This window comes from Mycena indigotica (genome assembly GCF_014461135.1).
Source record: "Mycena indigotica strain 171206Taipei chromosome Unknown Mind.scaff0004, whole genome shotgun sequence".
Lineage (NCBI taxonomy): Eukaryota > Fungi > Basidiomycota > Agaricomycetes > Agaricales > Mycenaceae > Mycena > Mycena indigotica.
In genome coordinates, this window is record NW_023503003.1 from 2866372 (window position 1) to 2881927 (window position 15556).

The window sequence follows — 15556 nt, forward strand, 5'->3', positions numbered from 1 at the left end:
AAAGCTTTCACGACAGTTCACTGTTCACGACGCGTTGCCTGGGATGGCATCGTCATCTACCCTCTTCGACCTCCTTCCCGACCTGCGACCAATATATCCCAACACCGTATACATCGCAGGACTCCTGTCTTCTGATTCAGGACTCACTCCCGACCAACGAGCGGAGCTCGTTTCCCATTGCCTTACTCGTGCCTGTGTCTTCGCCGAACTGAATGTTCTTCAATTTCTTCTTGCAGACCAACAGGCCCAACCTTATGTCGATCTTGGAGTACGTGACGATGATGGAATTGGCCTCGTTACACTGGCCATTCATGGCTTTGGCTCCGAATCCGACAGAGACGTTGAACGCGAGGAGTGTGTCCGACTCTTGATCTCTCAAGGCGCGGACCTCAATGCTGACCAAGGTAAAGCTCATTTTGTGGGCCTTACTCTATATTAACTTGAACCCTGCTAGCCGGATGGACACCTCTACACCACGCGGCGTTGCTGTCTCCGCCAACACTGATATCTTACCTGATGACCCATGGCTGCTCTGTGTTCGCCCTTACACGCCGAAATCTCACTCCTCTCGATATTGTGACCGCCCATTCTGTGCTTCCTGGCAGGGAAGATGTGGCATTGTTACTCCAGGAAGCAATGCGGGGCGAAGGCTGGACGGGTGGAAAGCTAGACGATAAGCGACGGTTATTAGACGACAAACGCAAGCGACTTTCAAAACAAAGAGCGATCCGAGATGGCGTTGAAAAGGTACTCGGCCTCGATGCGCGATGGTGGGGCGACATCGATTACTCCTGGTCGGACTCCGATTCAGAGGACGAGGATGCCACTGAAGACATTTATGTTAGTCCTGCTTCTGAGTTTCACCTCGTTTTCATGGCCTCTTCTAGACACCGCCGCCTGATTATTCCTCCATGCTCGTCTTCTCCCCACCAGCTCTCCCGCAAATTTTTGAATCACTTATCACTAACTTCCGACCCTCGTTTCGCGATTCACAACCCGCAAACTCACTTTACATGCTGGCTAGATTCGCATGCTTAACATGCGACCATACGTGGCTAGAAGATCTCATTATCGGAGCGGCAGATGCCATAGAAGAAACTTTCTTTGTGGGTTTTTGTTTCACCTCGGATCAAATCGTCAACGCAAAGAGCAGGAAAGAGCAGACGATATTACTTGCTTGGTTTTTTGGCTAAGAAACACCACCATCTGGCTCCACTTACTTCGGTTTGTGACTCTTGCCCGGCTTTTCTGTCTAACTAAGAGACTGTTGCTAGCTGCGACAACTCCATAAATGAAGCATGCGAGATGCTTGGATCCTTCGAGCTAATAGAGGAAGTCATCAACTCTGTCTTCGGTGTGTTGAAGCCTGGTCCGACTTATAACTCTAATCCGTTTATTCACTAGTTTTCATTATTCGCTATGCAGAGCGCCGTATAGATCAGCTTCTTGATGCGGCCTTGCTCGATTTTTCGCCGCTTCCGGCAGAGATGGACTCAGTCCAATTCGAGTCTGAATGGTCTTTTTTGCGGTCTTTGACCGGTAAAAAGAAAACAACATCGGCCGCCCCTCCACCTCCCTTGCGGCCTACCGTACCTCCAACCCCACCAAGTCCCAACCGACCGGCATCTCCTTCAGGTAGTATATCTGCATCCACTTCGCGAAGTTTTTCTTCGCTACGACAGAGTTTCGCTCGGGCTCGTGCAGGCTCTCAAACAACTCCAATTCAAGCATTATTCTCCGACGGGCCTCCTCAGACTTCAATTGCCGATATCACTTCCTTCATGACCGCCCTGCATACTCTGCTCACCCTGTCCGACGTTAATCCCGCACTGACGACACAGTTGTGGTCGCAAGTCATGTATTGGACTTCATGTAATGACTCGGGTGCTGCCCATACTCCATTCTGACGCTGTTCAGGCGAGATGTTCAATCGAATTCTGACACGGAAAAAATATCTATGTCGGTTCGTCGTCTCGGACAACCCTTTTTAATTTTGTCTCATGTTTGAACAGATCAAGAGCATTACAAATAAGCATGAACCTACTCGCGCTCGAGGAATGGGCAGAACAAATGGGCCTTCCGCGTGGTGTCCAGTCCCATTTCAATCCTGTTCGAGATCTTTTGAATTGGTTACAGGTTTGTTGTTCCCTTTCGTACTTGTCGTCTACTCAATTTGCCAGTGCCTCTCTTCTATCACTGACTTTTCTAATCTGGTGGCGACAATTCAAACCCTCCAACACATCAACCCGCTCCAGGTCAGTCCATAATACCTCTCCCGCCCACTGTTGATCACGTATTGACGTAGATGCGGCGTGCGGTTCGGGAATATAAATACGAAGTCAATGAAGGACGGATGACTGAGGAGTGCGTTCAATATCTCACTCAGCTCCAAAAAGATTGGGAGCGACACCGTGTCAAGCTTGGTGTTGAAGCCCTTCGTAAAGAGGTTTGCCACCCATCTATTGACCATCTGCCAGTTGACTAAGTACCACTGTCAGCGGGACACGGATCGCGACAGTATCTCCTCCTATGCAACCGAGTCGCACAGTATTTCTGGTGTTGCTTCGACCCCTTCAATCGCGTCATCCGAAAGCTCAATGGGACAACACGCGATTGATCTGTTGTTTGAGAAGACTCAGGAAAAAGCAGCCTGGGAGCCCGTGAAGCCGCCTCAAGTATTAGGAGAGTTACTTGACTCGCGACATATGCTCCCGCTTGCCTTCCCGTCAGATCCAAGGATGCTTTCGGCCCTTCCTGTTCTGGTGGACGACACACCCTCCAATCTATTATTAACGCCCGATTCTCGAAGTTCGAGCCAAACGAGCGGGGCAGGGAGCATGCAATGGAGGTCACGAGATAAGACTCTGAGGGAAGTCAATGTTGGCACACTGTTATGGGTAGATGGCGTTCGATCTGCAGCGCGATGGACTCGACTAACTCAACCAATTGACGAAGAAGAGCTGCAGACTGAAGAAGTTGAAGACGGGCTGGAACCTGAGTCGCTCAAGATCAATACTCACATAACACCATTGACGAGGAAACCTTCTGGGAGAAGTAAAGGTAGACTCAGCCAAGCTGGAGATGCGGAGACAACACCTGTAGAATAACATCGCACTGCATTGCCGGGCACAAGAGCCCGTTATTTTTTTGTATGGTTCGGAATACCAAATATATGGTAGCTTCCAGTTAAAGAGGAGAGCTTTGGAAAGGGTCGGATGCTTGGATTTATTTACTTTACCACCGAAAGGTCAACCAAAAATTTTGTTGAAAACTTGAATCTAGGCTGTCATAGATTTCTTGGCGCGCGCGACGTCACAAAGCCGCAGTCTACACTGCATAATCCATTCGTTGACGACATTCTTCACTTCTCCCAACCACCACCACGACTATTGCATGGCCTCTCAATACATGCCTGTCAGGACAAACGACCTTCCTCAAGACGAGACTTTCGACCCGATCCATATTCCCGAAAAGTCGAAAGCTCACGAGCAACATCACAACCCATATTCAGACGACGAGCGAGGCTACGACCACTATGGAGAACCGAGCTATACAAAGTCCGCGGATGATTCATCGCTAGTAGAGAATGCAGCCAAGGTCGGGCGCAGCAACTACCAGGATATGGGTGACGAAAACTGTTTGACAAGCTTGCACGTTGCTAACGGGCTGTTAGACTATGCGGAGCCTCCACAACCGCCACCACCGGCAGAGAAGGCGTCTCCGTTTGCCCGATTCCTTGGTGGGGGCCAGAGCAGTCTCCAACAACGAATTGACATGAAGAGGCGTGGTGTGGGGCGGCAACGATATCCCTATCTCGGTTCGTTCTACCGTAATCTTCGCCTTGAATGTAGACTGAGCTTTGTCTTAGTATGGCTGTTAACAGCGGCTATGTGCGCCGTCTTTATCTACGAGCTGATCGCCAACAAAAATGTAGGCGGACACCACTTTTCCGTTCTTGAAGGTTATTGACGGGTACAAAGGCACAAGGCAGCGTTCTCTCCTTCAAGCCTGTGGTCAACTACATGCTAGGTAAATAGCATGTTTCTTCTGCCAGTATTTTCCCGCTCAGTTGTCTAGGCCCGTCTAGCACAACGTTGATCAATATTGGCGCACGATTCCCTCCGTGTATGAAACGCATTGACGACGTTCCCCCCACAATGCCAATCGCCTGTTTGAATAACACGGCCAATCCAGCAACCGAAATATGCACCATCGAGGACATTTGCGGTTTCGGTGGGTTCCACGGCAAAGACCCCGACCAGTGGTTCCGGTATGCCGATTTCCCTGTGCTGTGTGTAGAGCTCGAATAAGTGTTTGCAGCTTCATTACGCCCATTTTCCTCCACGCTGGCATCATCCATCTCCTTCTAAATATGCTGGCTCAGTTAAGCGTTTCGGCCCAAGTCGAGCGTGAAATGGGCTCCGCCGGGTTCTTCATCGTCTATTTTGCGGCAGGCATCTTTGGAAATGTCCTCGGTGCCAATTTCGCCCTCGTTGGTCGGCCCTCTCTTGGCGCTAGTGGAGCTATCTTCGGCACAGTCGCGGTTGCATGGGTAGATCTCTTTGCACATTGGAAATACCACTTCAGGCCGGGAAGGAAGGTGAGGCAGTCTGTTATCCGGGCATTCCCTATCTGAGGACACACAGCTCGCGTTCATGACTGTGGAACTAATTATTGGTGTGGCCGTTGGCTTTATTCCGTATGCTAACCATGTTCTGGAGTCCTTCCAAAACTAATCTCAATGCAGATTCGTCGACAACTTCGCTCACTTGGGTGCGTGGGTCGTCTTCATTTTTCCTTTTGTGTTGACTTGTTTCTTTTACCAGGTGGCTTCGTTATGGCCCTCTTTGTTGGCACGATCTTTTATCCCGTTATCAGCGTTTCCAGAAGGCATAAGATCATTATGACCACCTTCAGAGTGCTCGCTATTCCCGTCGCCATAATTCTCTTCGTCGTGCGTGTCTCTCTCTGACGAAAATGGCGAGTCTGAGCTCACCCTGGTCAGGTGTTAACGAGAAACTTTTACACGTCCGATCCCTATGCTGGTGGGTGTTAGTTGATGATGACAAACACAGTACTGACCTCTCACTCAAGCCTGTGAAGGGTGTCGATATTTGTCATGCTTCCCGACTGCCTCGAACAACCGCTGCAGAGGAACAGGATTGACTATGACGTCCTCCTCTCCGTGAAGCAGACCATGGACTTAGCATTAGCATGGACATTGTATAGATATGTCAATTACATTATTAATCACGCTAGTGATGGAAAGAAACCCAACAAGCCATCATCGTCTCCCCCTCCATCTAGCTCAAACTCAGCCTGCCAGTTCTGTAACCGTAACTTCATGAGCTCGTCCCAGAAAACAGTCGTTTGGTTGTCCCCCTCCACGAGAAAAGTCCGAATTCGTCGCAACCATCGCTTCATGATCTTGAACCTGACCTCGCCCGTCGCATTCGCGGCGGAGTCAAACGGCGGCAAACCTTCTTGATGGGCCAAGATGCCAATTTGGGCCAGCCAATAAAACGGAAGTGGGTTCTCCGCAAGTGGGAGCTCGTCAAAGGGGGTGCGAATCGGGGCAGAGCTGGCGATCCAGCTTTGCAACCAGTTATGCATCGCATACTGCGTCGTCAGAATGGTTTGGTGTGGTGCGTTCTTGTCACCCGGCTCATAAAAGGATTTCGGCTCGACCCTTTCCAAACAGGCAGCGAAGAGGTCCCGAAGGAGGGCATGGATAAGGATAAAATGCGCGAATGGGCTCAGATTTGGGACGGGAAGGTAGTCTGACCGCAGCTGTACCATGTTTGAGAACGCGGAGTTGAGCGGATGACCTGCTAGGCATTCATGGGGGATCTGGGAAGGATTTGATGTGTTGAGCGTAACGAGAACAGATCGCCACTCCTCAGCATTTTGAGCTTGCCACAAGCGTTCGTCGCAAGGCAGGCGAAGTGAGACTTCTTGAGGTAAATAAGATGGGGGTAGCCCAAAGTAGATGCTCTGGCAACAATCATGCAAGTACGAGAGCAACAATGCCCTGAGGAAACGCTGAGACGTGAAAGCAAGTATGTCGACACCCATACCTCTTGGTCATCTCGTAGAAAGCCCAATCCTGCCAGGGACTTTCTGAAAGAGGATCGGGTCGCCAGTCGCGGGTCCTGGATATTAACTGTGTCCGGCGAATCATGGCGACAATTAGAGAGTGGTACATCTGGGACGCAATACGTTCTTCTGCTTTTTCGTTAAAGAGACCCAGAGTTTGCAGGAGTACGACTGCAATGATTAGATAGACCTGAGTCGACGGCTCTATCGAAGTTTGTGCCTAGAGTAAAAGTAAGAGGACATTTAGACAATTCGAAGATCCGTACAAACGCCATAGTCAAACCCTCCCGAGCAATGCCTAGTGCCTCTTTGATATAGTTGGACGCCTTCCGAGTTCGTACAAAGACGGCACCACAAGCTTTCATACACTTCGTGAGGAAAAGTGGTTTGTCTATAGCAAGATTCATAGAGCGTCAACTATGAACAGGAGCTTTACCTTCCAATTTGAACGTTGCACTATGTACGACAGGTCTGGAGAAGGTAGATCAGAAAGGCCAGACAACTAGGTGGATGAACTCACAACTGGAGAGTCCAAGCGTTGAAGAAGAGGTAGACTGAGATGTAGTTTAAGCGATGATGGTTCGAAGGCAAAGCAGGTTTGCTCACGATAATGTTTGGGATCAGCGGACTGTAGCTGTTGCGTGAAGAAGTCTTCAACAAGCTTCTGACGCGCCATTTCTTCCAGTAATGGACGTTGTTCATAGGCTATCAGTTCTTGGAACCAGGGCTGGTTCAAGCTGGTGCTATGGCGAGGGATCTCCTCGAGGACCGGGAAAGGCAATGGAAATGCCTCTTTGGGGGGTGAAATAGCGTTTTCTGTTCCAGGATCGAACACGTCCGCGAAAAGGGGCTGGAAAGCATCGTTATCGTAGTGCGGCGACAGGTGACTGTCCACAGGAAGCGGCAGCGATGCAGCAATATTCGACTCGGCGGAAGCAGCGTCAAGCTCTTTGTTGAGAGATTCTAGATCTAATGGTGGCTCCGCTGGCGTTACTGATTCATGTGGTGATTGCGGGAGAGTACTCGATGAAGACGCGGCGTTTTGGGATACATTTGACATGGTTGCAACCTCGACATGTCTGCTTTTCTTCCGTGGCCCAGTAGCGAAGACACAAGGCTTGCCACGGGCTTGACACCTTGAGCAGGATGGGATTTTACGGTCACATTTAACTTTCTGTTCGATGCAGAGGTTACACGAACGGAGTCTGCCGGGACGGTTTGGGTCTTGACATATCTTGCGATGTCGAGCAAGAAGATCGCTTCTGGTAAACGAAGCTGGACAGGTCTACAAGTTTTAATCAGCGCAGTGCTCTCACTTGTCGAGCCAAAGTGATACCGGACACTGGTAATCGCGTTGAGTCGCGTGTGTCTTGATATGTCGCGTGAGGTGAGTTGTTCTCGTGAACCTGGCGCTACAGTATGGACATAGTTTGTCCTGAGGCAAGCTGACGGGCATGTTTCCTTTATGAGCACGCATCTTGCTAACAGAACCGTCTTTGTTGAGTTCAACTTCACCAGATTCAGGCAAGTTCATCGTCGAGAGACGAAAGATTGCCGCTCGGATCACCGTGACGAGAAGTACTGGCACAGCACGTGATGGAAAGTTAACTACAGAGGGAATACTTATATGTATTCATGCTCGACGAGCCAACAAGTTTGCAACAAGGCTCTTAGTAAATGCAACCTCAACAGCCCGACCCCACTTACAGATTCTGTGAAAAAATTATCAGTAAAAAAGGCATCCAAGATGTAAGAGGTGAGGTCAGAATTAGCATGAAATATTTGGTTGTTTCAGCACGATGGTTTCAGTGCTTGACTTCTATGTGGCATCCTCGGAAACAAGTTGAAAGGAAACTCACCAAACAACACATCCAAGTGGACATGACTTTAACACCAAGAGTACCAGGGACCTGTGTAGGCAAGCGTCAGATCGATGCACCATACGTTAAAAAAATGGAAGGATTCAGAAATTTGGGTATATGATTTGGGAGCATCGGTAAAAGGCAATAGCCCAGCACCTCGAAGTAGCGATTCGTAATTCTCATCGCAAAAGGACGCGAGGAAAGAAACGAGGACTTACAACCGAGAATAAGGCGGTCTGGGTTTTCTCGGCCCTACACGTTGGCTGGTGGCGGTTGGAAAGAGAAAAAAAAAGACGCGTTACGGGTGTAACGCGTCGATTGATATGATATTGCCTAAAGGGTAGAGTCACAAAAGTGACATTCATGGCCTCCTCCTTCGACTTCCTCCCCCGACCCGTCGGTCATGCTCCCTCGCAATTTGGATTTGGATTCGGCCTGGGACCATCAGCCGGACCGACTCCCTGGCTTTCGAATCCAACGCCAACTTTCTATCAACCTTCCAATACCTTCTCCCAGTCGCCAGGCAAACTAAAGCGCAAACTTGATGACGACGACATCCCACCCTCAGACTATACAATGGACCGGAGCCCAACACCAGAGCGACCTAAACGTGCTGCACCAAAGCGGGCAAGGGTGGCACCAGAGCCAGGCTCTAAGGATGATAGAGATGGGAAGGAAAACAAAGCGCCTAGTCCTGCTGAAGAGACAGAGGTGGATGTGGGAGTTCTCCTCGGTAAGTTTCAAGCCCTTTTCTCCATTCATTCATTTACTCAACCCTCCCAGCGAGTTTACCACCGCAATCCCTCTTGCCACTCCTCACATCCCTTCTTTCAACACAACCCTCGCTCAAGAAAGTCGTACTGTCGTTAATACCCAGGCCGACGCTTGATAGCGCCCTACAAGCACTCACGATTTCAGCACGCAAGTTGCGTGACGCGTACCCTTACACCAACGTGACGCCAAATATCGGATTCGGTGCCGCTCGTCCGACGTTTGGATTTCCTCGACCATCGACCCAACCCCCAGCTATGAGAGACTCCTATGTTTCGTCTCGTTTAGAGCCTCATATCGACGAATTTGTCTCCGCATCGCTGTCTTACCTCCCCTACTTCTCATATCTCCCTTCTTCCAATGAGCCTGTTGCAAAAGGCGCAATCCATCCATCCGAAGTTTATTCTTTTCTGTCGGCACTAATGCAGCATGCGCTGGCATTACCCCCACTTGCCCAATCTCAACTTGCCTCGAAATTGATCACACGTTTGAACGATGAATGGAAAGCATGGGTCAACAAAGTGGATGTAACTCTCAATCAAGAAGGTGGTATGTTCACGGCGGATTCGCTCCGGACTTGGGAGAGAGGGTTAGACCAGTTCGCGTCGAGTCAAGGGGAATTTGGAGACATGATGCGGCCGCTGCGGGACTTGTGGATTGCTAAGGTGGGCTGGACGGTTGGGAGGCAAATGTCGATGGATATTTAATGATTATTCATGATGCTTACGTGTGACGCGGAACGTGGTTCCCAACACTCTTCTTGCTCTCTCCCTCATTCTTACCTTAGCCACACATGAGCGACGAACGTCAATGTAGAATATGTACGCAAACTTGAAAGGCATTTCTGGAACACATAAACGTTTGAACAGGTCTTGCGGGGCCAGAAGAAGAGGCAGAACTCGGTCGAATGGTATAGCTAGGTCCACTATATGGCTAACGGACTCTCATTCTTTCAGATTAAACCTTGCTTGTGTACTGGGTCAATCAAATTTGTTCACGTGAAGTGCCTCCAGCGCTGGCGCAACAGTTCTTCGAGCCCAGCAAACTCGGCGCGTTTCTTTAGCTGCCCTCAATGCGGATATAAATATCGGTTCACCAGGACAAAAGGTAGTGGTGCTATCTCTTGACTGACTCGCTCTCTGAAACCATTCCAGTATTGGGGCTTGCAACGAATCCAGGTGTGTTGCAAGTTTTCTTGCCACTTGTGTCGATATTCATCGCGTTATAGTCATCGTAGGCACCCTTTCAGCATTCCTCTTCACCGTGCTGGTCATTCTTTCCTCGTTCATTACGACCTTTTTCATGTCCTGGTTTGAGGAGCCGTCGTATTCAAGTTACTACTACCGCTCGGGCCCAGGCGGATTCTTCTCCGGATTCTTCTACGTTTCCCCCTTGGAAATAGTTCAGGACCTTATTCGTGCTGCTGTGAGGATCATCCAGGACGAAGACATCGCTGGCACTAGTCATCATCATACTTCAACCGCTGAGCCAACTGAGGAGCCGGAACGTGGCATAATCCAGTCGTTGATACGCCGTTTCTTCCTTGGGCTTCCTATCATTGGCGCAAGCAGGCAAGATTCTCCATCACTCATCCACTTGACGCTTACTTTCAGAATCCAGTGTGGTCCAAATGCTGCTTTCATTGCCTTGGATCACTCCCGTGCATGGCTTGGCAAGATGGCGCTCAAGCAATCGACGCCGCGAAGGTTCTCGAGACATTGCGACCCTTATTATTGTTGGCCTGATTCTAGTCGGGGCCGCAAGGTACAATCGTTCAATCGCTTTTATTTGTATTGTCTCAACAAACCGGTCAGGGCTCTGATCAAAGTCTATTCTTTCACAGAATCAGTGACCAAACGGGTTCTTCTCCGAGCAGAAGACGCCATCCTCGAGGTTTAGACCATTGGGTCTGTATTATACGTGTAAATTAATAAGCAGGAAAAAAAAGCACATCCAACCGACTACCAATGCCTCCTCAACTCACGAATAACATGCTCGAATGTTTTTCTCGTCTCTGTCCGACTTTGATCCAATTCTGCCATGTATTGTTCGACCTGAGCGTGTATCCGACCAACAGGGAAATCGTCCACTCTGCGGCCTGACGAAGAGTGTGGTCGTTTCGCGTCTTCCACCCAGTCTAACAGAAGCACTGCAATATCAGAAGAGACTGCTTGTACATTCTTCTGGTCATTGAATGGAGGCACCTGAAACAAACTGAGCAAGGCAAAGGAATGAAGAACGACTTCAACTCACGTGGGATTCATACATCTCTCCGAGGACATCCCAAACCTCAGGGTAGGGCACCCGACACTGCACTAAGGCTCGTGGGGCCCATCCCAATGGCAGTACACCAGCATTTGCTAGCGAGAAACGCACCAAAAGCGTAGCGATGTGCCCTTGGACCATATTCAACAAATCAGAGGGCTTTGGCAAGACATTCAGCTTACGCAGTGGGAAGGCGCTCTCTGAGGGATAGAAGCGCTGCCCTAAAGGTATAATTTTACTCGACAGCTCGTCCGCAGTGACCATAGGGTCATCTCCGACTTCAAGGACTAGTAAATTCAGTAAAAAAGACGTGGTTAGTGACCAAAAACGCACTCTCTTGGAAGATTTTATTCCATATCGGGCGAACGATATTATCATCGCGGTGCTCTGAAACGTGGAGACAGACCAGTTTGAGTTGAAGAAGGTCGAATGGTTCAGCATACTGCTGGTAAATCTTTTTTGGCCGGGGTTAAACGAGTGCGCATTATGACTAAGAATGACACAAACCTCAGATATTGTGAATAGACGCGTTTTCAGTACTTTTATTCTCTCGCCAACAACGTCCGAGTCGGTGATATGCGGAGCAAGCGTGTTGTAGGCCTCCACTTGAACCTGCGCCACTTCTAATTTCTCCTCGAGGTCGGTCAAGAACGCGATCGCGGTTTCGTGCTGACCCCCCATAGAAATTGGATGCGCTTTCGCGTTTGCAACAGCCAAAGTAAGGTATTCGATGCGTGAATCCAACGATACATCAAATCTAGGATGATTATCGATCATAAATTGATGGCTATGATTCAACACGTACTGGGTAGATTCTGCCAAAGCTGCGAGAACCTCAGCAGCTCGTAATGGCTGGCCATTTTTGACGTAGAATTGCCAAAGCAATTCAAAATTTTGTACGGTCACAGGCTCCCGTCGAAGATGTGCTTCAAGGTACGGTGGTCGCATCTGCAAACTGGTCAGCCAGTTTGGGGGAAGTCCCGATCAGAGACACCGACTTCGAGTAGCTCATCCGCTAGTTGACGACCTATAAGCCAGTCATATAAGGTTGAGTGGAACATCTCATCCTCAACAGCGAATGCAAGTTCGTAGGCATGGCTGCGAACAACTTCCGAGTCATCATTGGAGCCACCTGCCATAGCCCGCTCCTCAAACACTGACAAAGAATCCAACACAAGCGCGTAGCACCTTGAACGATACTCGCAGAGTTCGTTCGGGGGTTGATTGTTAGCCCAACATTGAAGCCCGATATTATCTGCATCAACGACACTGGCACACGTTAAAGGGAGTTCCACAGCACCTGTAATAATTAGAATTGCGGCGCTTGAAAGAAATTACTACTACTGACCCTTGGCGTAATTTAATTGCTGATAGTCGCCACAGATTTCTCGCAGCTTTTCGAACTCCAAGATGCGCGCTCCCTTGATGAACAGGCTGGAAAGATCAAACAAGTGCATGAACACAGAGAGGGTTGCACAAACCGTAACGATTCGGCTAGCCATTTTTGACGCTCAGGAGGACTCCGCGTTTCTGCCGCCTTGCGAACGTTTTCTTTGGCCTATTTGTTTTCTCAGTAAAAAAGAGCAGGAAAAACTGAGCAGCCAACAAGGGCGTACCTTGTACAACATGACATCATCCGTACTACAGAACGACCCACATCGATGTTGCAGCACCTCACTAATGGTGTCGACCTGCCGGTATGTCAGATTTTAAGAATCACCAAGCCATTTGTCCCACACTAATCTGCTGGCCAATCTGTTGGTCAATGATGACATTGACGAGGCCTCTCGAAATAGTCATTCCGTTTTGTGTGGTTATCAAGTCCTGATACGTCAGGGTGGAAATCATCTTCTGCGTCTCTGGGTCGCATCTAGAGAATCGTTAAACAGTATTGATTGAGGGTTCCGAGAACGAACTTGGCAACAAGATCTCCCAATTTGTAGTCGTTGAGAAGGAGAACGAAGGAGAGCGCTTCGATGATCCTAGTCGCAAGAGTCAACAATTCCGAAACCGAAGCTTGTTCTGCCTGAGAGGCATATTAGGCATTATAGGCAGAAAATAATGTGCGAACCTTCCACGCTTCTTGTTCACTGGCAGCAGCACGCGCGTTACCAGTATCAGCAGGTGATGACTGGAAGAGATGGGGATTCTTGTCCAAAAAATCCTTCAGAGCAAAGACATTTTTCTGGATTGACACCAAGGTCGTGTCAGCGATGGTGGATCGGTGGATCCCTGAGGGCCTATTCAGAAGGTCAGGCGGAGGTTATCTTCCGATGGCCCAACACGTACCCAACGGTAGTTAGCTTCGTTTTCCATAAAGGCCAAACCAATCGAGCTAGATATAGCGCGAGACCTTCTCGACGACCACTGAATGCTGCAGTCCCGTGATTATCCGCTGGCATAGGAATCAGGTGGGAGGTAAATCGTTGAGAGGCAAGATACTCACTTGTCCCATAGGTTACCCTCTCGGTCCATGTCGGTCGCTCACCAAAGTCATAAAAAACTTGCTTTGCAACCGCCGCCATGTCTGGGCTGATGGTCCCAATAGAGTTTGGCTCGTCACTTGAATCCAGGAAAGTGTTGCCACTCGCCAGACCCAGCAGGATCGCACATGTTTGATCACGCCCAAAACTAGAGAATGTTGATAAATTCAAAGAACTGCATGACGCAAGAAAAGACTAACCTATCTCTAAATTCCATTATAGGCTGCGCATTACCTTCCGATTGAAGTTCTTCCAAGACGGCTTTGAGATAGTCCAATGCCCGTCTTTTGACGAGAAAAGTCAACCCAACGTTCGTCAAGATCATGAACTGACGGGGACGTGAGCTGAATTGAGTAGCCAGCTCATTGATAACGGTGGGCAATGGGGTTCCAGATGGAGGGCTCGGCGTTATGGGCCGAGTGACTGGAGCCATGGCCCAAGTCCTTCCGGGTATGGAGAGAAGGGTGGCATGCTCTGTCAAGGGCGGTCTTGTTGACATAGGCGCGATACCGTAGTGCATTGGTTGATGGATAGCAGGCGCTTGTTGGATGTTGAGTTGACCAATAGTGCCGACCCGTGTGAGGTCTGGTGACATGCAAAGAATATAGTCAGTGCCGTCCGTATCGCCTGCTTGGGCAGCAACCAGAAGACCGTCCACGTAGCACGAGTTTTCTAAGGCAGAAACCGAGTATGGTCGAGAGGTAGGTTGTGGTTGTGCCGCTCCATATGACGTGAGCGTAGGCCGATATTGTTGAGTATGCTCATCAGGATGGATGAGATTTGGAGGAGGCAGGCGAACATGAACAAGGGAAAGCTGGCGGGAGCCCAGGGCAGAGGTGCCGCCATAAGAGTAGCCGTAGCCTCCAGATGGAGAGAAGTATAATCGTACGCCATTACTAGTGATTGCGAGTAGTTGAATTCCTGACCGTGATTCTGCTGGATCGACTACGTGCAAGCCAACGATCGTAAAGGTTGCTGGTGTGATTGCGGGTGACCCAGGAGCCTTGTCCTGCGCAAGCTTGGATATGTTCGTAAGGGTTTGCACGTGCTGCAAAGACTTTTCGCCGTCGGGTCGATAAATCGAGATATTACTCTTGCCGTTGAGAGTGTAGAAGCAATTCCTTGAAAGGTCGGATACAATCGCGATGATACGATCTGGAGCAAGGGTTTGAAAAATCTGCCGAGCGATATAAATGCACTGACCGTCCGTGGTGGACATGGCAAATCGAGGAAGCAGGCTGGAAACCCCACCGACTGAGTGGTTGATTAGTTGCACGCGTTTTCCAAACCACGACTCTGTTTCTTGGTAATGCAGTTCATATAAATTGCCGTCTTGCGCCCCGGCCATGAAAATGCGACCATCCCCCGTGCCAGCAACAGAAGCCATTTCAACATCAGTCGCCACAGTGAAGTCCGTAGCATAGAGTTTGATTTCCTTTCGTTTTGAGCCTGGAACGGCAGATGCCGCGAGGGCAATGAGGAGGACCGAGACGGGTGTGCATATGACTAGAATGGAGTTGATTTCGTCGATAAACAAGCCTTGTTTGGGCTTCACAAGTGCGACATGAGTAATGATATCGGGTTGGTCAACAAAGGAGCTGATTTCCTGCCTGGAGGAGGTAAGTGAGCGGAGGGCGATCAGCACTTAAAGCGCACCCTTCAACGTAGTCCCATAAGAATAGTTTATGGTCAATGGAGATCCACGCGCGCTCGATTTCAGGCATTAAACCCATGTGCGAGTTAACACTGGTGCCTTGAAGCGCGTCATTAGATAAACAAGGTAAATTCGACGATGACGCACTATTATAAAACTGAAACAATGCTTCTGGTATGCCAACAAGTTTCCGTTTCTGAAAAGGAACGCGAGTATCATCAGGGAATACGCTGTAAGAAGCCGACGCCTGACCCCCGGCTGTATGGTGGGTTAATTCAGATGTTTCCTGAAGGGGGATTCCATACGAGCGGTGAGGGTGTCGCCTAGATCGGGGATTGCCTGAGCGTCTTTTGCAAAGCTGGCATTGAGAATGTTGCTGGCATTCTCTAATGCTGTAAAGTCCACCGTCTGCATTGCTCAAATGC

At 49.5% G+C, this 15556-nt stretch overlaps 5 protein-coding genes across 5 annotated transcripts; 3 read left to right on the plus strand and 2 right to left on the minus strand.

Moving 5' to 3' along the window:
• Positions 1-10: 10 nt before the first annotated feature.
• Positions 11-3107, plus strand: MIND_00477700 (uncharacterized protein; the record flags this gene model as incomplete). Its single annotated transcript, XM_037361582.1, has 11 exons — positions 11-404; positions 455-840; positions 888-1106; positions 1154-1224; positions 1275-1354; positions 1405-1872; positions 1918-1963; positions 2013-2136; positions 2181-2255; positions 2306-2446; positions 2499-3107. Exons 1-11 carry the CDS (start codon positions 44-46, stop codon positions 3105-3107), a joined length of 2580 nt encoding a protein of 859 aa, XP_037221874.1. The 5' UTR covers positions 11-43.
• Positions 3108-3393: 286 nt separating this feature from the next.
• On the plus strand, positions 3394-5189 carry MIND_00477800 (RHOMBOID-like protein; the record flags this gene model as incomplete). The annotated part of the gene is made up of 11 exons (XM_037361583.1): positions 3394-3625; positions 3674-3817; positions 3869-3930; positions 3981-4029; positions 4078-4270; positions 4321-4600; positions 4647-4699; positions 4748-4773; positions 4827-4954; positions 5006-5045; positions 5095-5189. The coding sequence occupies 11 exons, from the start codon at positions 3394-3396 to the stop codon at positions 5187-5189; spliced, it is 1302 nt and encodes a 433-aa protein (XP_037221875.1).
• A 61-nt stretch (positions 5190-5250) lies between these two features.
• On the minus strand, positions 5251-7630 carry MIND_00477900 (Fungal-trans domain-containing protein; the record flags this gene model as incomplete). The annotated part of the gene is made up of 7 exons (XM_037361584.1): positions 5251-6031; positions 6078-6316; positions 6363-6487; positions 6533-6567; positions 6617-6650; positions 6703-7381; positions 7433-7630. The coding sequence occupies 7 exons, from the start codon at positions 7628-7630 to the stop codon at positions 5251-5253; spliced, it is 2091 nt and encodes a 696-aa protein (XP_037221876.1).
• A 691-nt stretch (positions 7631-8321) lies between these two features.
• Positions 8322-10628, plus strand: MIND_00478000 (uncharacterized protein; the record flags this gene model as incomplete). Its single annotated transcript, XM_037361585.1, has 8 exons — positions 8322-8691; positions 8742-9394; positions 9517-9550; positions 9599-9639; positions 9686-9836; positions 9884-9907; positions 9958-10435; positions 10481-10628. The coding sequence occupies 8 exons, from the start codon at positions 8322-8324 to the stop codon at positions 10626-10628; spliced, it is 1899 nt and encodes a 632-aa protein (XP_037221877.1).
• A 62-nt stretch (positions 10629-10690) lies between these two features.
• On the minus strand, positions 10691-15545 carry MIND_00478100 (Nucleoporin; the record flags this gene model as incomplete). The annotated part of the gene is made up of 20 exons (XM_037361586.1): positions 10691-10933; positions 10983-11125; positions 11177-11281; positions 11328-11448; positions 11502-11751; positions 11800-11942; positions 11993-12294; positions 12343-12428; positions 12476-12552; positions 12611-12685; positions 12732-12864; positions 12911-13020; positions 13066-13234; positions 13284-13389; positions 13441-13625; positions 13678-14632; positions 14681-15087; positions 15134-15230; positions 15279-15389; positions 15437-15545. The coding sequence occupies 20 exons, from the start codon at positions 15543-15545 to the stop codon at positions 10691-10693; spliced, it is 3927 nt and encodes a 1308-aa protein (XP_037221878.1).
• Positions 15546-15556: the final 11 nt, after the last annotated feature.